Here is a 24532-nt window from a genome sequence, read left to right as displayed (position 1 = left end):
GATGCCTATAACAGTTGATTGTACTGAAGAACACCAGTTCATGTTTTAGATATGTGAAGAGACAACCAAAACACAAGTGATAGGATTCGACAAATGCTATGTTCTATTAATTATTATCGGCAGCGACATGTTTCCAAGCTACAACGATGAATATCGATAGATACAGGAGACAAGAGGAGAATGAAGAGTAACCAGTTATTGTTTATGTTATTTAGTTTTCATTTTCAACAATGATTAATGAGTTTAACTCAAAGATTATATTTTATAGTTTAATAATATATATTTAGTAAGTTAATTGTTTTTTCTTCTGCGCTAATTATATTAATAAGTTTTGAATTCATGAAGGTGGACCAGTCAATCATCTGAGTGGGTGAGCAGTCCGGCTACCTGAATCACTGTAGTAATTTTGAGAGTCGCAAAACATTTAACATGCAAAAGATGTGCAAGAATATATATATATATATATATATATATATATATAAACATTGGACAACGAAACCATTGGATGCCAGCTCAATGATCTAGAAGTTAGGCATTCGCGTGAGACCAAAGGTCTCGGGTTCGAGTCCCGCGTGCGGGACCGTGGATGCGGGCCGCTGACGAGTCGCGTATTAGGACGAAGCGACCATCCAGTGATGTCAGGTTTTAAGTGGTGGTCTAACATTAATCGGATTGCTGTTTGAATGAAGCGCAACAATATCCATAACCCCATGCTGAAAAAATATATATAAATAGAGAGAGCGAGATTAAAATTTATTCAACAATCAATGTACTCACTTTCATTTCAACTAAACCACGTTCAGTCATAATAAATGATTTGAATGTTTTCAATACATCAAATGTTTGTTGACTGATATGAATTTTTAAGGCTAGAAAATGTTTACAGAAGTAGCAAAGTAAAACAGAACAATAAAAAAATTTAAAGAGGGGTGAAATTTTATCATATATTAATTGTATTTATAGCCATAGAAATAGTAGACAATAAGGATTAATTAACAGATAGATACTGGTAAACTTCAACAGAAATACTACAGTTCTTGACATATTGTCTTTTCTATTTATCGTTTAACAAAACAACAGATAAACATATCAGAATACAAGTACCTTTTATATGATGATGGATAGAAAGTCTAGTTGTAATAACTGAATTCATTGGTAGACAATTAAATTGATTAATTACGGGTGGAATACATTTGCTCTTGAAGACATTTTAAACACATTTTGAAATAATTACGATTTTTAGTTCATGTCAAAGACCTGTTGAAAAGCTGATCCCTACTCCCATGAGACCTTAAAATTAAAATTCATTGACCAAATTGCATAATTAGTTTCATATCGAAGTGGTAATGACATGTGAAATAATTAATCTAGTCAAAACAGTATCTGTCTATTGTAACAGAGAGGCTAGTGAAGATGAGTCGAATTCGGAGATCTAGAGTTTCACGATGTATTTATGACTGGCGATCTGCTAAAAAATATCTGACTGGCTTACAATTTTTCTCTCTGGATGATGACAGACCGTGGTGAAAAATACATTTTAGTTATGCAAATATATTCAACCCAAATAGACTGATTTACTGTTCACTATTGTGTCTATCGGTTTATGATACCTTTCTACTAATGGAGTCAATGAATTATATTATCATTATCATTACTATCTTAATTAAAAATGTTTCTTCGGATAAAGAAAATAAACTTACGTAAACCATTACTCTCCATTCGTGAAGAAGTATTCACTGTATCACCAAACAGGCAATAACGCGGCATTTTTTGTCCAACAACTCCAGCACATACTGGACCTGAATACACATAAACACACACAAAGAGAACAACGACACTAACAAAAAAGCGAACTAGCAAAGAGGATAAATTAACAGGGTGAAATACACAAATTATGAGTAGCGGTAACTAATGATTGATCATTAAATAGATTACCATAAAAACGGTTGACAATTCACGAATGATAAATGTGGATGGATAGACTGATGCATCTATCAAACTATTCTAATAGTATTTAAGATCAGCTATAAACTATGCAGCAAAATAGTTAAGATATAGACTTTAAGATGGAATGTACTTTAGAGAATAAACTACTTAAATATAAAACTATTTGCATAAGTAATAAATTAGTGATCTATTTTTAATATTCCCACAGTGTAAGACATTGAACAGCTCACTTTACAATCACCATTAAGCTGAATGACATAACGGTAGTATGATCAGATTTGCTCGCTTTTACTATTTAAACGTGTTGATCTGAATTAATGATTTATTCTTTCAAGGAGCGACAACTTATGTTGTCGAAAAAGTCCGACATTCAGTTTTCCATTCACCGGATATGCCAAAAAATACACTACTGTAAGCATTTCATTAAATATTTAATTTATTTGAGATTATTAAGGAAAACCATGGTTATTAATATTTATTTGGATATAAAACTATTAAAAACTTTATAGGACTGAACAACTCGTCTCTCTCATAGTTTATAACTGCTCAACATTGTGCACTGAAAATCTAACATTCAACGAATCTAAACCTATTTTACACTCGTGTTTCAAGAATAACTATCTCCGATGCTATCTCATTTTTTGTAATTCTTCATCTGATATATCGTCTTGTAGCGAAAACTGACAAGTCTACAAAATTCTGTTTCGTATAGAGATATTCAAAAATAGAGAATAACATCAAATAAGACTAACACATAAAGTACACGACATATTTATAGTTTAATCCGATATCGATCTATTAATTAAGAAATTGACAAAACTCCACACTACAAAACAAAAACCAATTAAGCTTAATTTAACACTATTATATTTAAAACAGTTAGTCCCTTTGATAAATTCCGATAATGTAATAAGAAGACGAAGATTATCTGAACTATGTGATATAATAGCGCAATACATTTCGAACAATCTGATCACACTATTATATTTAAATAAAACTAAGACCACTTGTTGAATGGGATCGAGACAGTGGCGATAAAAATTTGATTCAATTAGTTTTGAATCGATGAGGAACAATATTGTTTGGAAATCAAAATGAAGATTCTATGGACGTTTATAATAATCTTTGAAAAAACACCGCATCCACCCAACAATTCATTACTACTACTAGTAATAAGAAGAAAATAAAAAAATGTCTTATTAACGAAACAATGAGTTTTGTTTTTTAATATATTGCAACAGATTATAGAATAAAAACATAAGTTATCAGCTAGAAAAACAAAACTACTGTATTGTTTAGTGTTTGAAAGGAACATATAATTTTAGAGGTTGATTAGACCCCCAACAGTCACTTTTCAAAGTTACATTGTTTCGCTACAACCACACTCACAGAATGATCATAAATGGATGTATGTAAAATATAGTGAATAGTAAAAACTAAATTATCACTCACCTGAATGTATACCAATCCTTAATTCTAAACGTTTTTCAGGTCTATGGGGAATTTGAAATTCAAAAATAGCTTTCAAAAATGCAATAGACATACGGGCTACTTCACGTGCATGTTTGTTACCGTTACGTTGTGGTAAGCCGGAAGCGACCATATACGCATCACCAATTGTTTCAACTTTATATGCATCGAAATTTTCAATTATTCCATCGAATAATGTATATAATCGATTTAACAGTTCTACAACCTATTCAGTGAAATAATCATTTATGTATATAGAATAAATTTCTGTGTAAATAAATTTAATAATATATTACACAATGTGAATATATATACGTAAAATATCAATATTACTATTAGTAGTAACCACAATAACAGTGAATGTAAAACAAAATTTGGTCTCGACATTTGTTGTTTATCGAAAGATGACTTTCATCAACGTCTTCTATGCTTGTAAGTAGTGATTACATAGGTCTGTTTTCAGAGTCGTTTAAGTCCAATTTTACTTAGTGTATTATAGATGTATCATATTAGAAAAGGTTTATCGACGTATGATTTGAAAAATATATTATAATGATAATCCACTAAGATAGCCAATTACACTATACTCATTGGTTGATAAATTTCAATAAGACTTCCAACGAAAGTAATTATCTACTTTCTTTTAATCGAAGACAAATGCACTCAAACTAAAAATAAATGTAAGTAACAAAATAAAAAAGGCAAGAAACTTGTTATTAAGATATTTGTAATAGACGTAAGTAAATATTTCAAGTTGTAATGGTAACACAGTGCTCTGTTAACAGGTTCATAATGTTTCCCACTTTGTATATGTTTCATAACTCTGGTAAGATAACCACACAACTGTGAGATTTTATACTATAAGTTATTTAATACAATAAGCTAAATTATTGACTACAAATTAAATATTTCATAGAATGGATTTAACAACTCATTGTACATTGGAAATAACCGAACTGGAGAAAAGTTAGGCTATAAGCTGATGGGCTTAAGTATTTTACACTTTAGAAGCTTACTACTAAAAGGTAGTGAAAAAAGTATACTTCAAAAAATCAACCTGATTTCTATCTAGTCATCAAATAAGCATTTTTTTTTCTAAAAAACAACGTTGACAACGTATTTATCCTTTGTAATTAGGGACCTTTCAAATGACAAACATGAATGCAACCGAGGTGAAACTAGAAAAATGCATGACTAACAAAAAGAAAAATACAAATACCTCTAAAAAAATAAGAAATTTGTTAAAAATAAAAGAATTAGATTTTTAGCTTTTTTTTGAAGAATCTATAGAGCTCGCTAAATATTGTACGCCCTAAACAATAAAGAAAATAGGCATGTGAATGAAATAGACAATTGGTAGAGATTAATGACTAGTCAAAAACCATCTACTCGTTAATTTTTTACTATACACTAATCGTAAGTGTTATTTTGAACTAACCTCAAGTTTCTTTTGTTAGAGAACCAAAATTAGGGTGAAAAAATTTCATAACAGTTTACAAAGTGGTAAACCATGTTTTAGTCATGATTTAATGGATAATTTATGATATTCTGTGTAGCACGAGATATTACTATACCATGATAATAACACTGGTGACGAAGTTTATAATACCACTAGGTTGGATACTCGAATGGGACTCCACACACAAACTAGATCACGTTTTATAAGATACCCGACCCACGACCAAAAACAGACATACAGAATAACGTAAGACGATAATTTATTTCACATCATTACAAGCAGTCACTCTCAGTGAGTCCGAAGTAGAAATCAATAAGAGGAAAAGAAATCACATTTGGTAGTCAATATGCTGAGTCACTGTTTATTCATACGCCTCGTTAGTTTCATTTATCATTTATTTTGTTTCTTTATTTTTATGCTAATGAGAAAAGGATTCTTCATTAGTTTCTAAACCACAATTTTAGATCATATTAAAAAGGCAAGGAACTCATAAGGAAATTGGAGAGAAAAAAAATAAATGGTTAAATATTCCAAAATGTAGTGTACTGAATGAGGAAATATATAAACATACACAGTAATTACTATTTGCTTGATTTCTTGTTTTATTTTTAATCACATAAAACGAATTAAACAATAAGGATGATTATAAAAGTTATTTTTACAATACGAACACCAGAATTCAAGTTTTATCATTGCATTTTTATTAGCATAAGGTTGCGGAAATTGTTGAGTCTCACTGAAATAATGAACCGATCAATGTTATACCACCCTGTCAGACATTAACACAGTGGTCTGGAAGTTAAGTGCTTGCGTACAAGAATGAAGGTTCTGGTTAAAATTCCCATGTACGAGGCCATGGTGCACACTGCCGAGGTGTCCTATGATCGTCCAGTGATCCCAGGTTTTCAATGGTAGCCCAGCATTGATTGGTTCATGACTTCAGTGAAACATTACATATTTATTGACTGAATAGTATTGTCTTGACCTTTAAGTAACTTAGATGTAATCTTGAAAATTTATAGCGAATAAAACTACTGACTATTGAATCTCAGTATGGAGTAAAACCACATTTATCAACTAACCATAACACATCCAACATTTTTATGTTTATCAAGATAAGTTGACACATCAAATAAAGATGATAAGTGAGAACCAGGATGCATTAGAAGGTTATTTCATTAGAGTTTCGGAATTTGTTACCAGTTCACAAACATAGTTCTACACCAGGGATTTAGCTCATAGGAAGTAAAGATCTCTTGAATAACACGATGTCACCCAAAAAATGCCAAGTTGAAATAGACTTATCTAAATGTTTTTACGACTTCAGTTAATTAGTGATATATAATGTGATAATAATCTAATGAATATATATATATATATATATTCTCGTGATAATTAATAGAACTCCTAATCGATAGAATTCGGTCAATACTAAGGAGGACTTACCATAGGTGACATTGGCCACTGCTCAATGATCAGTCAATTTTACGTACATCTCAGACCTACAGGAGGTTATTCGTGGCCCATAAAGCTCAGTGGTAACGTCTCCGACTGCGAAGCACGAAAGCTAAGCCCAGGGTTTTCCGTAGACTCAGTCCGACGACCACTTAACAAAACCACTCGTGTTTTCAAATAATTCGAACCCTACTTTCCCTTTCTTATAATTTGCACAGAGAATATGGAGAATATTCAGTAGTAAAGAAGACAAAAAAGTTAGTTTATCACAAATATTCCAACAGTTCTATGTTTAGTCTTATTATTATTACTATTATTTTCACATTTAGATGTCTTGGAACCTAATGTTTATCTGGAAACTAAGATTTTCTACCTACAATTGTAGAACACTTTTGGTAAACGGAATAAGAACATAAAAGCACAAAGCAACTGATGGTATACGACTAAATACTGACCAGATTAGTTTATAATGATGTACATACGTACACACATACATATATAAGTATTTCAAGTAAGTGTCAGAATAATTTACATTACGGTAATTCCTAAGTCTGTGTGAAGAGGAGAGTGGATTATTGATTCATTGAAAAAGAATTATCATAAATTAAACACACATAATATTTAGATTTGAAACGTTTGAACAAAAACACAACAACAACACATAAAATAAGTGAATATTCTACAAACCTGCATTGGTGTAGATTCCGCTGAAAGTGAAGTGAATCCAACAATATCACTAAAATAGATGGTGACCATTTCAAAGCTTTCTGCAGTTACGGGTTGATTACGGAATAACTGTTTGGCCACAGATCTGAAATAAAAAAATTATTGGAGAAAAGAAAATACATGAACAACAGGGTTTCTAGAACTGATTTTATTTGTGTAAAAAATTCCGGCAGGACTATAAATTATAGACGAACCAATCAGATTTAAGATGGAAACTCTTAGGTTTCAGATGGAAATCCATTCATCCATATGGCTAAATAGCATTTTGGGATTATAGCTAGTGTCAATTTATGATGAAAACCTTAACTCACGTTCCTAACCGTAACTTCGAACTCTAAATCCTTCTATTAACCTTAATTGGCAGCTGGGTTTTCTCAAGGTTACTTTAGTACCCTCAATGGTTGTTCATAAATTATAGTTTCAACGAAATTCTTAGTAATATGTTACGAATACTCAGGTTATGAATGGTTGTTATCGATTGAATGTTATACAACTAAGGAAAACAGAATAAAGCATTTCGGGCTACATTTTACTTAGAAATGCATGTATAATCATTTAAAACGGTATATATAAGCATAGGCATATTAATGAGTACTATCGCGAACTGAATGAGGTTAGATATGTTCACCACTGGACCCCAGATCAGTGGCCTTAGAGTTCAGAGCTCGCCGACAGACTCGAAAGTTTTACGTTCGATCCCAGATAGTAGTGGATGTGCACTGCTGAGGCATCTAATACTAAGATGAAACAACTGTCCAGTGTATCTCGATTTTTAATGGTTGTTGAAATAAGATCAATACGAGATATAAACCACTGAAAAAAGATATCGTTTCATCATCATCATCATGAATAACAACGCTTACCTTGGTAACATAGAATATAATAAATCTTCTGTTTTCTTTTTCTCTTCTAAATACTGAGCTGTACGTTGTTCAACTAATTCTTCTAAATTATTCGCATATTGTTCCATACGAGAGAGTAAATTGTCCAAAACATTATTACTATCTCCTGCTCTATAAATAATTTGCAAAGATTGTATTTATGTGTGATAAATACTTTTACAATAAAAATAACTATATATCTAGCCAATTGATATGAAATATTATAATTACATTCGTAACTATTTTTTGAGAAATGAAACGATGATCATTATCTAACAATTTGGAATACAGATAAGTGTTAGTAAGTGCTCGAGTAGATATTTTATCTTCAAAACAAGTAGATACAGAGTATTATATCATCGTCATCACCAATTTTTTATAATATTACTTATTCAGAAACACTGTTAAACTTAGCATAAATACGTATCAGTTTTATTGAAATCAGCAGATTAGAAGAGGAAACTACCGAGATAAAAAGCAAAGCAGATGAAATTATAATAACAATGATGGTAGAAAATTAAGTAAAGAGAATGTAGTTTTAAAAGAACTAACAAAACATATGAAGCGACATTAACATTCAAAGTCTGGAAAAAGACAAACAGAGAACGCATCTGTGCCAGTGCAATTGATCTACAGTTATATCACCGTCTAGTGTTTCCAGTGATAAATTACGATTATTAATAAACAAACTCTGAATAGGAAGGCCAAATCTTTCTATATAGCTTAGTCTAACAGTCATCATACTACAGAGGAATTTGTAGAGATTTGTGCTGTCACGAATCTGTTGGGTGGCAACTTGGCGGTTTACAAGTCAGAAATCTGGTGAGAGAGTTATAGGCCCTGGATTCGATCCTCAGTGGGGTCGTGGATATGTAACACTGAGTCCCACACTAGGATAAAATAGTTATACAGTGCATCCCGATTATCCGACTAAGTTTACTCACGGAACCATCCTACTAATGCTATGTCCGATCGTAGCTAATCATTTTTCAATATACTCGTAAGTAAACCAGTCTAAAACGTCAGAGTTGGTGGTGCTTGGGTAAGCATAACTTAAGTTCCAATAATGTTTTGCAGCTCCATCAAGTGACTTGTCATTACCACCTGAAAACTTACACATAACGTCTTCAGTATTACTCACTCAATGGTTCAACCATATACATGAGCAGTACTGCCAAGATATCTATGATCACTTGTTCGCTTATATTAATGTATATAGACAACTCTGAACCTGAGTTGGACAAGGAAATCATCAAAACTCTGAACAGAAGAAGCATAGTGAAAACTAGAGAACTTCTAGAAACCTTACACTCCGGTTACTCATCAATCAACAGATGTAGAAACTGGAACAATCCATCAACCAATGGAGAAAAGAATAATCAACTGAAAGGTCAGAAATCAAGTCAGAGAAGTATTCATTCAAAGCAAATATACAGGCAACGTCCATATAATCATAGACAAAAACCAAGCAAATTCCAACTCAACAAAATCAACTATTAATTAATTGTGGAAAAATTCTAATAGATCACTCGTTTTGCATTGTGAGCTAATGATTTTGTCTAGAAAGAGAATGAGAGATTCATGACTAAATCGTCCAGCTCAGAGAATAGGATACTCCTAAAAGATAATACATATGTATGGCATTTTTCAGTGCTTAATGATTATTTTGCAATTGGTGTTCTTGTGAATAAGGAAAGACAATGGGAAATGGTCACGCGATTTCATGGATTGGTTGAGGTTAGACATTAACACCATTGGATACCGGCTCAATGATCAAGTAGGTTAAGCGTTCGCGCGCAAGACTGAAGGCCCTGGGTTTGAATTTTGCAAGCGGGATCGTGGATGCGCACTGCTGAGGAGTCTCAAAATAGGATGGAATGGCCGTCCAGTGCTTCCAGGTTTTCAATGTTAGTCTAGCATCAATCGGTTCAAGATCTCAATCAATAACTTAATAATGAAGGTGACAGTTAAATTTGAAAACAGTTTATTAACATGTCATCTAGTTGATTAGTTTTAATATTGACATAAAAAGTAAACCTGCCTATCGATACATAATGTATGTTGTCAATATTAATGAGACAGAGTGATAAAGTAATTATTTTTATATTATATTTTAACAATATCATTAATTATTCATGCATAGAATTCTTTTCTTTTTTATAAAAAAACGAATAAGAAACCACAATTTAAACAATCAGAAAAAAAATCTATATGGCTTAGATTATTCGTTATGGTGATAAAAGTGTTAATTTGAAAACAATAAATTTCCATTTATATAGTTGTAAATGAACAAATAGTATAGGAGTAGATATTTACATTGTAACCTCTCGTTCATATTTTTTTCTTCAAAAAATAATGGTTCCCTGATAATATTGACAATTTCAGTCAAACAGTTAATGGTTAGTGCTTTTCTTATTCAGTTGTACTTTTCCTACTCAAATCAAGTCCTTTGATCTATTTTTTTTATATCTCTTATTAAATATGAAATAGATCAATAATCAAAGCTGTAATTCTTTTTGTTCGCTTTTTTCCTTCCTTTCAATCTACAACAATCCTCCAGTTAATCACATAGAAATAGGTAAATAAATTAGAGAGGGAAGAAATTGAAGACACGAAAATCAGAGAGATCACACAGTAATAAACTAAAGTTCAATACCATTTGGAAAAGCGACAGTCAATAATTTACAGGCATACACACACATGCACATCAATAATGTTAACTGATAGAAAATATCATGAAAGACTAAATGAGCAAGTTGTTCAATTGCAAATTGTTATAAACATTGTACATAATTATCAAAACGTATGTATGTTATTTAATAATAAGTGAATGTTAGCTAAAATTTGACGTTTGTTGACAAAAGAGATTTACTATCAAGAACCTCTGTTAACTAAAGAATTTTAGCAGTAACTAATAGTTTTCAATGTGATTTATACTGCATTGATCAATTTACTTATTTATTTCCTCTTCCTTTGGTTAGTCTCGGTAGTAAAACCAAGATTTCTATGGAAACGACAATCCTGTATGTAACAAACTGATATTATCGTATAAATATATACTTGACTCAAGAATTCATTAGGTCTACTGATTTAAGTCTTAGAAAAATATATCAGTGATTTTCACTAACACTATGATGAAATAAAATGAAAATATCTTATTATTGAGCATCAGTAATCGTCTCAGAATATAATCTCATTTAATGATTATTGAATAACATCAATCTGTAATAAAGACTACTTTTAAACTAATCATTTTTTCACGGTTGAAATTGCTAGCCGATCTAAGCTAGACCACCATTAAAAATCTGGAAGAACTAGACGGCCGTTTCGTCCTAATATGTGACCCTTCGGCTTCGAACATTCGCGACCTCGCGAGGGGAAATCGGGCCCAGAACCTATGGTCTCACGCACGAAGACTTACCCTTTACACTGCTGAGCCAGTATCCAATGGTGCAAGTGTTTAAATTCAATCAATCCATGATCTTGCTCAACATTTCATCCACTGCCTGAGGTGGACATCTATTTGACACCCGAGAAGGATTGGACTCCATTGGACACAGCTTAGATCGACTCGTGATTTCCACGGCAAAAATACTACGTTCTCTACACATTTTCACACTGACGATAACCCTTTGGTACAATGGTTCGAAGTTTAGCTGCATTTCAACTATTCTCTAAGCGGTCATAGTCTGATTCTTATTCTATCTCCTCTACGTTTTAACATAAGATCATAAACATGTCATCAACAGATAAGAGGAATTCATCAACGCTAACTTCTACATTAAGTCATCATGCCCATTTTGAATCAAAGCGTCATAAAAATTACAGAAGAATAACGTGAATAGATCGCATTATAAACCTACTCACGAACTGAGATTAAATTAGAAATGAACAGACCGATTTATATATGCCTATACTATTCAACAAAGACTTGGATTATTTATCTTCAGGTCAAATTTGTCTAAGGATCTCTCCAACTTAATTAATTACCAGTCGATAAAAGTTACAGTCTAGTGGGATACCTAAGGTAGCGATTCTGAAATTCTACTCTCGTATGTGCTAAGCGGTTAGAAGTGGTTAATTATTCCAAATGGTTACATGTATGTTAAAGACACTAATGTTCGGTCAGAGGAATCGATCGATTGTTGATATTGTCTTCAAACACCAGTTCGGACGATCTAAATACGTGTTGTGCATATTATTTGTCAAAAGTATAGAGAGAGTCAGTTTATATGTGACATGGTGTCATGAAAATAAACCATATTTACGTTGGTGCTTGTTCGTAAAAATGTATCAAAAATATTCGTGTTACTAACCAAATATTTGTAATCCCAGGTAAGTTATACATAGTCATTTTCTCTTAGTATGGATTTCTTGCAAAACAAAGTATTGATATTTCCATTACGTTATTAGAGAATTCTCTTAGTTTATCAATGATTTATTTTATCGTTCGATTTACATTCATAATTATTATTTGATTCATGTGTTCGGTCCCACAAACAATCTTTTGTTATTGAAATTTGGAAGTGTTATTTCATCGACAATAATAATAATAATAGATCACTAGCTATATATTTTCAGTATAACGTATAGGGGAGAACATAAAATGATTAAACATTCATATATTTAACTACACACATATACATTCACATACCAAAGAAACTTTAATTTAAACTCCCCATAGTCTATCACACACAAACATACACATTAATAACAATTTGAAGTGGGATTTTACAGCAAATCAATAAGGATTTATTTATATTGTTACTTTTATTGTTGATATAAAATGAAGAAATCACTTTTTCATTCTTTTAATCCGTTCAAAGTGGTGTTCGATAGAATGTAGAGACGATGGCAGCGAAATCCGACTGAAAGCCTTTACGTGGGGCGCTGCTGATTACTAAGGGAAACCTTGGTGGCTAATTTGGGCTGTCCGCATAGATCGGCCTTCTCCATCACTTTGATGTAAACTGGATCAAACGGATTCCAACTCAGTGCCCACTAAATCTTGCTGGATACTCGCTATGCATGCTTATGTACATGAACAACAAAAGTCTTGGCTTATGTGGTTCGTGTATGTAGGTATATGCAAAAGATACGCGTATGGATTAGCACAAGGAACGTAAGATATGAAAATGTCTACCATAAGTCTAATGGAATCGACGGCTTGATCCTTCAGGTAGAAAATGTAATCAAAAGATATGGTAGCAAATACTAAGGAGAGGTGATCACCAATTCTCCCTGAGAGAGTGCTTATGCTTATGTATGTCCCATGGAGTGCATGGACAAAAGTGTACCAGTGGTATGCATGTGATACGTAAGAGAGTCAGTTGCGGCAAACACGTTCGAAGAGAGCGATGACTATCTACTGTCCCAAGTGGGTAGATATGCCAATATGTATGATATGGGATGTATGAATGAAAACATGTATGTTACCGGTATGCATGTAGACTATATTTGCTCTCTGGTGCGACGCCCGCGCACCAAGATCCGAGGAGTCACAACGATTAACGCAAGCAGTATCATCCATACGGTGCGTTTGTGAGCTCTGAAAACACGGAATCCAACTCTAGAAAAGCTACTCCGGCTTCACCAGATCAAGCATCACCAACCTTATATGGCTGGAACACCGTACAGAGACAATGAAGCGATAGGTATGAGCATAATCATAATAATAACCGTTTCTCTTCCCTCCCCTCCTCGTTTCACTTTGAAAGAGAACAACACTAAACACCTTTTAGCAGAGAAGTCAACGGTAGACAAGAAAGCAGCACAAACAACACATTGTAAAGCATGAGAAACTGATAGATAGATACACTGATTTTTATACGCAATGTATATGCTTATCATTATCATGCTAGTTTAGAAATGCATAGTTTCCTGTATATGGTATTATTAAAACGTTTTAATCTCTTTCATTATATTTATTAAATGCTTTAGAAAAGAAAAAGTTGACAAAAGCCAAACAGCTATGTTCTGTCCATCAACCAATACAATAAAATTTCATAAATTGTTTTATATTAGGAGGTTGAAAGCTAATAAAAAATATATTTCAAATATTTTCAATGAGTGGTGTATGATTTCTATACAGCTTCGACAATAAAGAAAATCTGTACAATCAAAATATCCTAGTTTCAAACCTAGAAAGTTGTGATTTCGATTAGTGATTGAAATTTCTAAAAAAAACGTGGTATGCAAATAACACTTGTATATGTGAGCATAATTAAATGAGGATAAGATGTATTCTATTTTATCTATCGTGATCAAGTTGTACTTCAAACAGATAAACCCAAATACTGGGGGTCGAGTATATTCAAACTGTACAAAATAGACGATTAGTAGAGATAAGCAGTCAGAAATTATTCAGTTCATTACTGTTAATTCACTAGGTCGAGATAATGAAGGGATTGATATAAACAACAAAACAGCCGGCATAAATACATTTTTGTATTAGTTGTTTAAATTTTCCTACTGACTCAGGCAAATCGAGCTGGTGAGCCCAAAATGGAACGAAACGGGGATCGTGAATTCTACCGCTAACCACCATTCATCTCTGTTTATAAAGATGGCATAAATGTTTATCAATAGAAATTACCACTTTCACATTAACACAAAGAGAAGGAACCCGGTTGGTTACTTTGTTCATTGATGAAATAAACGAACATTTGGTGTTTAGAAAACTTCAGTCCAACTAGTGTCTAATGTTACGTTAATAAGATTAAATCGTCTACAACTATGGATACCAAATAATGATGCATAAATTGTGGTTTTTCAGGTCAACAACTTGCTAAATTATGAAAAGCTTATGGTTTTATGATTTCCAAAAATGATCGAATTGACATTGGACGACTGAAGTGTATTACCTTTCACATCATTTTCCTAAACTGGTAAAGGTTTTCTCTAACCTCAATTTATCTCATTTCATTGAAGATCGTGATAATAACAATAAAACTGAACCATCAGACTCCAGTATACGTACTGGACTGTAGATTGCACTGTTATAAATAAAGATTACTGATACTATCCAACTACTCAAACCGGAATAAATGAAGAAGGGTTACAAAGTCTTCGATTTAGTGGTTGAATGTTAAGTGTTTTCATTACAAACTCACCGATTATTGTAGTAATTATTGTTCCTCAGCAAAATTAAACTAATTTTGTAATATTCACTATAATATTGCCTTAAATTTCATTAAACCTTTCAATTATATAACAAACCTCTAGATAAGTAATTAAGCAAAGAGATTAGATGCGAAAAAAAATTGGAAATACATAGTATCATATGACCAAAATACAAGTAATTGCATATACAAATTATTTTCTGAAAAATAAATTAATAATATTAAAAAAACGTAATTATATGAACTAAGAGTATTCTTTTCAATAATTTCTCATCAGAATCTATGTAATTGTACAATCTGATGAGAAATTATTGAAAAGAATGTTCTCCGTTCATATAATTGTGTTTTAATATAATGAAAATTTTTCAGTAATAATATTTACTTGTTTAATTTTCGCATAGATAATTTAATTGACTGAAAATCTGGTCGTACACTTGGATCATCATCCCATGCTTGACAGATTAACTGAACTAAATCTTCAGAGCAACCTTCTAATGAATCTAATGTCGGTCGAAATGGTGGTTTCCTGTGTGCTTTCACTTCCTTTACAATAAACTAAGTTGAAAATGACAATAATGAAAGTGACAAGATATATATATTGGCATTAATATAGGAGATTTGTGAAGAGTGAGGAAGTTGTTTAAATTACAAACGGATTTTAGCTGGACTACCACTAAAAACTTGGAACTCCTAGTATGGAGATCCTCAGAAGCGTGTATTTATGAATTGAACCCAAGATCAATGGGTTCATTGGTCTAGAGATTAGGGGTTCGTGTGCTACACTGAAGGTCCTGAGTTAGGAGTCGTGGAAGCGCAATTCTGAGGAGTCCTATACCAAGAAGAAACGGAAATCGAGTGCCTCCAGGTTTCCAATGGTGGTTTAGCTAAGATCAGTTAGTGACTTAAACTGTGAAAAAATCGGTTGATAGATATAGTTCTATAAGGCTAAATAAGTCGTAAACAAACGGTCATATTTATGCCTTATTACAAAATCAAAACTGTATTCTTCTGTTTTTCCCACACGAATTAAAATCAGCTGGAAAGTTGAATAACTTACGTGGTAACTATTTCATTTATGCACTATAAATGTTCACCTTTATATTCATGTTATGTGGTTAAAGGCCGATGACAAAAATCCGTTGAACTAAAGTTTGATTATAGTCAACACTTATCAGCAAGAAGTATCTACAATCCTGAACGAGCTGATGATCCTTGTGAGAATCAGATCTGTACTAGCCAGTGTCATAATTAGATACGTTTTCGATACTATTCGTTCAAAATAATGGATATTTGACGCAAATTTACCTCAATCGAGATTGAAAATTAGGGGGTACTAAACAGTTATTTCATCCCCAATAGTTAGTACCTGCGACTTATCCAGATGTCAAGCTCAGAACCTTCTAGTTTTATTGTGAATGCTCAACCATTAAAACTATTGAACCGGCTTCCGAAGGTAAAATTTCAACTCCGAACAATTCGCAAAATAACGCAACAATAATCCAGTGTCACTGGTAAAAACTGTTTTACTATCGACATATCAGACTAGTATCCAGAAAACCCCTTCAACTAAACTATAAATATTTAAATTATTCAAAAGAGAAAATGTTAGTACAAACTACTGTGCAATCGAAACACTTATAGAAACATATTACTCGTCATTCAATATCTCTTCTGTTTAATGTGATAAATTTTTTAAAGTTTACTGATATAACCTGTGCAGGATCAATGGGAATCTACACTTTGTTACAAATAAAATATTTTCCGTAGCATAAATCAATGTCGATGTATTGATAACTTCTAATTATAAAAGATTAAGATAAAAAATGTATTATTTTCAAGGGACAGTGATAGGTATTTTCTCCACCTTTGGCTAGTAGACGGACATCTTACCCACACCAAAAATGACGAAAGTTAACAAAAACCTACTGAATTTTCTAAGTTCACACCGAGATTTCGTTAGATACCAACCCACCAAGTCTAATGAGACCCCTAAGTAAAATAGTTAATTATACTTCAAATGTCCCGAGAAAAATAGATACAATTGTATATTGAACTATTTTGAAGGGAACTATGGAGACACTAATCTTGTATGTATATGTGTATACACTTACATCTGGTTCACAATTTTTAAAATTCTGTATGTAAAATACACCTTTGCGATATACAATTTCCTGACAGACAATTGCAAAGCTATAAACATCGCCTTTTATTGATTCGCGTGGATAAATAGTTGTATCACCGTCAGGTAATAATTCTGGTGCTGTCCATAATAAATCTATACAAAGTTAATGTAAAAATAAGGACAAAATAACATTATTATTGTAAATAAAAAAAACACAATTTAAGTAGAAATAAATGACTAGATTTGTAACTAGTATGCGTTGTAGATCGATATTAGTTAAAGCACCAGTAAAAAACAGAGTAATGATCAGCTATTGACTGGAACTGTAAATAAGAAATACTGGATTCCAACTCCGAGCTAGGTGCTCTACCTGAGATGCGAAGGTCTGGGCGTTCAACTCATAGAGGGATCACATATGCATACTACTAGGGAATCCATAAGAAAACATACTATTTGCAATTTTTTGTAAATTACAACAATAGTACTAATAGTCAGTGCTGAGAAAACTAATAACACAAACTCAATAATTCAGTGAGAATCCACTGAAAAGTCTATTCTCTTTATTCCAATGTCTTTGTGTTTAATCACAACAGGGGAATACGTGCAAAGACACAGTCAAAGAATAAAAAAAGAAATAACTGAAAAACATATTTTTAAAGTAAATTATGCCAGGAAACAAAAAAATACTAAAACTCCTGCAAAGTACAATAATAGGCTTACTTCGATGAAATATAAAACTGCCAACTTCTGATTCTAATGGCGGTGGACCACGTATATGTGGTAGACCGAAATCAGTGATTTTTAATACAAAACGTGAATCCACCAAACAATTGGAACTTTTCAAATTACCATGTGGACCAAATATTTGATGTAAGTACATAACACCCTTGAATGTGAGGATCAAAAAATAGATAAAGAGAAAATTGTACATTTTGCATATGTATATTAAATATTTATTAACACAAATGAATATTGGATTATACTACGATGAACTGGCAAGAAAACATTTACTATACAGACTACTGACTGTAATCCAATTAAGCAATTACCTGTTTTTTGGTGAAGAAGGCTGTTAGATAGACTGATTAAAACTGAGATTCAAGTTTATACTACAATGTTACAACTACTATTGTTATCACTCTGGTGTGTAAACGATGTTCTATTGATATACTGAAACCGACTGAATTGAATTTGCTCACATAATCTATGGTCGATGTGAATCCAAATAACAAACACAAAACGAAGCCTACTACGTATTAGCTATCATTTTATAGTGTCATAATTAAAACATCGTCTATCTCAGAACTAATCATTTTAAGTCAGATGAGCCAAACCAGAGGTAAAGAGTAAGTAGTACGACACTAGTTAATGCTGCAAAGTTGAATAATTTAAAACCATTTAGCAACGATTCATTCATTCTGTACAAGGGACAGTTTGATAATAGTCTTCTGCTAGGTTAAATTTAATGAATTCTTTAGAGAAATTTTAACCTAGTAACTTATATTACTCCGATCAGTTGAACTTAAGTAGTATATCCACTTAGCTTGAAATAATTAACCGGTCAGGAACTGTTACTCCGTCTATATTATTTTTCTTGGAACGAAAAAGAGGGAAACATCAATATGTACTAATTTATTTAATTACACACTTTAATTTTAATTTCATTTTTAGCAATAAAGAAAAAATGTAATCAAAAATATTGATGAGAGGCAAAAAACTAAACATGATTAAAGCCCTAGTTTGACTAGGAAAAAGTTTGACTAAACCAACTTTCCCCTTTTTTATTTAACAAAACTAGACAGTATGTAAACAAATTAAAATTAGAGTAGGATAAAAGAGAGCAATGCCTCAAATCATAACAAACAATTAGTCTTCAATGCATATATACATATGTGGAGAGAAAGGGAAAAGGAGACTAACAAATAAATTAAATTCACTACTATTTATATGAATCTGTTTTAATTAGGCGCCAAAATTCTACTTTTATAAGTTTGTTGTGTCTATTTTCACTCAACTTTTTATTTGAGAAAAAAGTTTACAACATAAGCAGAATTATTTGATGAATGGAAATGCAATTCATGGAAGACCTGTACTATTCTGAAATAGTACAAGAATGAATCGTTTATATTTAGTAAGTTTTAAATTTTAAGCTTGATTAAGATGTAATTTAATAACTAGGTATAAAGAATCTAGTATTCGATAAAGAGTTACCATTTTTGCATGTATCCTTTAAAGTCGATCACATGATAATACATAAACAGCTGGTTAAAGTGGAGTTAGAATTTGCAAACAATTGGTTGAAAACGGAATTTTAACTGGTGAGTCAATGCATCACATACAACAGATCATTAATTTATACATAACGTAGGATCTGGTACATACGTACATCGGTTCAAGTTAATTCACCATAGCAATAGCATAGTGAGATGCCCGAGTGGTAACACTTATTGATAGTAGAAAAGACCGGGTATAGATTATATGATATAAGGTAATAACTGAAGTTTAAAAAGTCGAATTCATTATAAAAATTCGAGCACATGAATTACGCTTAAATCTATGAGAATTATAATAAGATTTGATGGGATAATTGTATCTTAAATTTCTGTAATAACATAATTCATTATAGAAGATTATTTATGCTAAAAACTTTGTCACTTAGTTTATCGTCTTATTCCAGCTAATTTACATTTTCTGTATTACCTTACTATAGGAAAAAACCAAGAGAAAAGATTCAATACCTGGGGAAATGATTTGCCAATAAAATTCCTTCGATAGTTGTGTTTCTATTCTAGTTGAAATAATAAAACACACTTGGGATGGTAACTAACAAATTAAAACCAGTCAAAAAATAGATTGTTTTTCATATGAAACTATCAAATCAGTTGATAATTTCATACTGATGAAAATAATTAACTTTCATCTGTAAAGCATTCAATCATTCATTTGTCGGTCAATAGTAGATATGAATTGTTCAATTTGTCAATAGTTCTCATACTGTTTGACTAGTTCTGTTTAAAAATCCTTCAGTGAAATACATATAACTTTCTATTTAAATTACTGTAATCTACTGTGTTACAATTGACACTGATAGATATGAACAACTATCAACTACTCGTGTTATTCTATTTATTTACTAATTATTTATAACAATTGTATGATACTTACTCGACAAATATCTTGCATCAAAGAAAATTTAAACATCCAATCTAATTTGATTTGTTCATTTTCCAAAACATCTTGCAAACTTCCTTTTGGACAGTATTCATAAACAATACACTGATGTGGCACTTCTAAGCATACACCAATTAATCGACAAATATGATCACAATTCAAATCTTTAACCTGAATTTATATGAGAAGTTTAAAGAAAACCAAGTATAACTAAGTAGTTAATTACTTATGAAGTTGAAATGATTCAATAAAATTTCGAATCTGAGTAGAAAACAAACCAAATGAACATGACAACAACGGTCAAACAATTACAGACAACAATTAATCGAATTTTAGGTTAACAGAACAAACTACTAGTCAATTTTGGAGAAATTCCATTAGAGGTTAGTAATTTTCCCCTCTCCAAGACGAAATAGAACAATGTGTTAGGTGGTCGATAGGAACCCCTTGTCTAACTTAGCACCTCTAACCACATAACATCTCACTCAGAATAGAGCCCACTGGACAATTTGATAAATAGAATTCGGTTAGTACTGAACGACAAGTCAAATATGACATTGATTATTGCTACTAAATAATCCATCAATTGCATAGAATAAAGTGAATGTAAAAACAGAAGCGAATTCTTTGTATGGAAGTAGATGGCTTCCAACTAACCATATAGAATGACATTATATGTTATACAGCTTTGATATACAGTGTTTTATCATAAATTTATTGAACAAACTGATATTATCTAGTTGTGTGAATCTGATGTAAAAATTTGTTTTTATTTCTATTATACCATTTTTTGTTTACTTTTTATATGAAAGAAATATCTTCGTTCAATCAATAAAAATAATAATTTAAGTGGACCATTAAGTTTCTTTCTCTAAATCAACATGATATGAAATTAAACTTAAGTTATTAGATGCAATCCATGTAACGATTGAATGACATCGTCATCATTAGATAAGCGAAAAATATCTCAGGCAATATCTGGGATAAATGAAGATAGGTTATTGTAAACAATTTCATAAACACAGTCACATTATTGACTTAGTGTCTCTTTAGATTAACAACGATAGTCAGTGTGGACAGATGGTTCAGATTCTAGTCTAACGATATTGACAATACTTTATACAATGATTGATTGACTAACAATATAGTTACAAATTTCTTTTTAAACCAATTAATTACATTTTCAATGAACTATATAAACAGCATTTTATACATTTAATACTGGTTCAATCATTAGACATGAGGTATACAGTAAATTATCTCTTAATTGTCGATAGATGTGAACGAAAATCCAATTACTGAACAGGCTTTATAAGAAAAAAGAGCCAAAAGTTTTTAAAAGAATTTCATTTTATTCAATTTGTTATTTACAAGATGAGAATTAACTTTGGAAAAGAAGTAACACATTTCAAAGCGACTTATCGCATTCTACACTTCAAGTAACACTTTTAATAATGCACAGAGCTCTATCAAGTTGCACAAAGCGAGTGTAGTTGTAGAATTGGACTGAATTACCTTTTAAAAAAATCACCAGTGACCATAATAATAATACGACTATTAAGAACTTACTTTTTTAACTTCAATCGACAGTGCTTTGGATGGTTCGATTCGTGTTTGTCTACGTAGAGGTTTCAGAGCAACAATACTTTTCATGTAGAATGCTGTACGTGCAAACATCTGTGAATTTGCTAATTTATCTAATTGTATGCCAGAGATTGTATCTAATGAGCCTAAACTTGACTGAGAATCTTGTGAATGCTATAATAATGATAATAATATTCGAGATAAGAATACAAATAAATGAATGAATAAAAAAGCCAATTCATAAATCTTATTTAGATAGTAAAAAGGATGAATAGAGTGAAGTATTTCTTTTCAGTTAATTTATCATAATGGCTATACACTACAGTACAAACGATTAACGATAATAAAACTATACTAATCAAGTAGTAATGTTGAAGGTGATTAAGTGTTCCATCTTAGCTCACTTGGCTGATAAAAGAAATCAGATTGACTTGCATAAAGCCGTTAACGTTATTCATCATATTGCTATACGTTTACCACAAGGTTTATGGATTCATTTTTTTATTCTCCTGAAGCTATCGAAATCCATATTCAGAAACCAAATTTTTGTAACCCAAGAAAAGTTAATTTAATTCCGTTGTCTAACCAGTGATATCAGCAACATAATAATGGGTTATAACAGAACTTTGATTCACCTTATTTTCTCCAAGTTTTCCTCAATTTCTTTCCTTTAATTTTGTGTTCTTCCAGAATTTTAACATTTATTTCTTCATTACTATGTAACTATCTAACATCATTTTACCAAAATATTTAGTTAACTCTCTTATTACATATTATGCAATTTATCAACTGTTGAACTGTATATTTTCCGTTTTTATAAATAATTATTCTAATTATTATAATTACTTTATCATTCCTCTTTCAATTAATTAGCTAATTATTTTATGTAATCCTCATAGTCATTTGTGAATTTATGGAGGTCAGCGCGCCGCAGACTCGACGTTCTGACGGAGAGAGTAGCACAGACTGCAGAGACGAAGAATGTGGAACGGCGAGCATGAACCACAGCAAGAACGACTGCTTTAAAGGGGGGAAAAGTGTGGTGTGTGCTACTTATATTGACATAAGTAGTATATGATGTTAGTCGTGGACAGGTCTGGAAGCAGAGAGACAAGAGGATCGAACAGTAAAGAATGGAAACAGGATGCAATTTGTATGAATATGCAAGAACAATGTAGTCTGAGTCATTTTGAGACAATTGGTGGACATTTTGCAAATTAAGCATTTACTTTATGATTGTTAGATTTCATTAAAAAGTCCTGTAATTTTGTGTTAAATACATTCGATTGTCCCCACTGTTGTTCTTGTTCACTACACTACCACTACTATTACTAATCGATTTATGTTATTTTACTATAGTAAATTATGTATATTTATATTAGTGTGAAGTCATGATGGAGTTTTATTCTCTGAACTAGATGATTTGGTCGTGAAGTTTTCATTGTTAGATAAAAGTTTGTACTGATGATGTCGTTCAGAATAATGATGAAAGCTCCACGAGCAAACTATTCAGCTCAGAGAACAAAAGTCCACCAAAATCATCCAACTGAACTAAAAATTTGTTCTGTTCATTTTTGAATTCATAATTTTCAAACACTGCTTACACTTGATATAAAGGTTTCTGTAAACCAATAAAATTAGAGACAAACTATTTAAAAATGAAAAGTCAATCAATAAGATTCTACAACTGAATCCTTTTATTTCTCATTATATATTAATGTGTAACTATGTTGATATTTCTTATGATTTAATTAGTATTGATAACTTTCAAATTGTAGTTTCTTAATGTCAAAGTATGTTTCAAAGTAGGTGACTTTTTAAATTGTATAAAACTTGAATGATAATAAAGTGATAGTATTCTTTCTTTTTGTTGAACAGTAAATCTTCAAGTGTATAACAACAGAGAAGAATAACGTTATGATTATGAATGAAATGAAAGTTTGCATTTTAATTTATTGCATTTATATATGTGATTTTATTATTGAAACTTATGAAGAGATTTACATGGTGCATTATTGAATTTTACAGTAAATAGTAAGTTCTGATTGATATTCATCTTATTTGTTTAAAATTAATGAATCAATTTGTTATGATAAAACAACATTCAAAGTAAAATTACTTATATTCATGATTAAACTAATAGAGAATGTATAAATTAAAGGTGAATATTTAAAGTATTAAAGTAAACCGTAACTAAAAAAGTTAGATAATTCAATGCACCAATACATGATATATTTTTAAAAAAAAAGTGAACTTGTGTATTAGTTGTAACCATAACTACACTACTATTAATTATAATGATCCATAGATAGTATATACTTTTAATTAAATTAACGGTGCACTCCAGTTATCAACAGATGAATATGGTTCACTTTAGTTCAATATTTGTGGTGGGCTATGAACGGTACACATATTCTTTATTACCTCCATATAACCAAGAACATTACATTTGCTATCCAATAGCTAATGATCATAAGTTGAGCTGTCCAAATAGAAAATTGTAACCCAACGGTTGAAAACTACCTGATTAAAGCTTTACACAATGACTAACCATTGTATATAACGACTTCTATCGTATTGCACACTATCTTATGTG

At 31.4% G+C, this 24532-nt stretch overlaps 1 protein-coding gene across 1 annotated transcript in view; it reads right to left on the bottom strand.

Moving 5' to 3' along the window:
* Positions 1-24532, bottom strand: part of NPR2_1 (Nitrogen permease regulator 2) — a gene marked incomplete at its 5' end in the record, with an annotated part of 101774 nt that overhangs the window by 5069 nt on the left and 72173 nt on the right. Inside the window, 10 exons of the mRNA XM_012939537.3 lie at positions 778-869; positions 1701-1799; positions 3400-3643; positions 7019-7142; positions 7921-8070; positions 15442-15614; positions 17171-17334; positions 17902-18067; positions 20347-20523; positions 21922-22110. Of these exons, the coding sequence (XP_012794991.2) occupies positions 778-869; positions 1701-1799; positions 3400-3643; positions 7019-7142; positions 7921-8070; positions 15442-15614; positions 17171-17334; positions 17902-18067; positions 20347-20523; positions 21922-22110 (1578 nt within the window). The remainder of the gene's footprint in view (positions 1-777; positions 870-1700; positions 1800-3399; positions 3644-7018; positions 7143-7920; positions 8071-15441; positions 15615-17170; positions 17335-17901; positions 18068-20346; positions 20524-21921; positions 22111-24532) is intronic.

The sequence above is a fragment of the Schistosoma haematobium genome, chromosome 1, assembly GCF_000699445.3.
Source record: "Schistosoma haematobium chromosome 1, whole genome shotgun sequence".
Lineage (NCBI taxonomy): Eukaryota > Metazoa > Platyhelminthes > Trematoda > Strigeidida > Schistosomatidae > Schistosoma > Schistosoma haematobium.
This window is presented reverse-complemented; position numbering and strand designations above follow the sequence as displayed.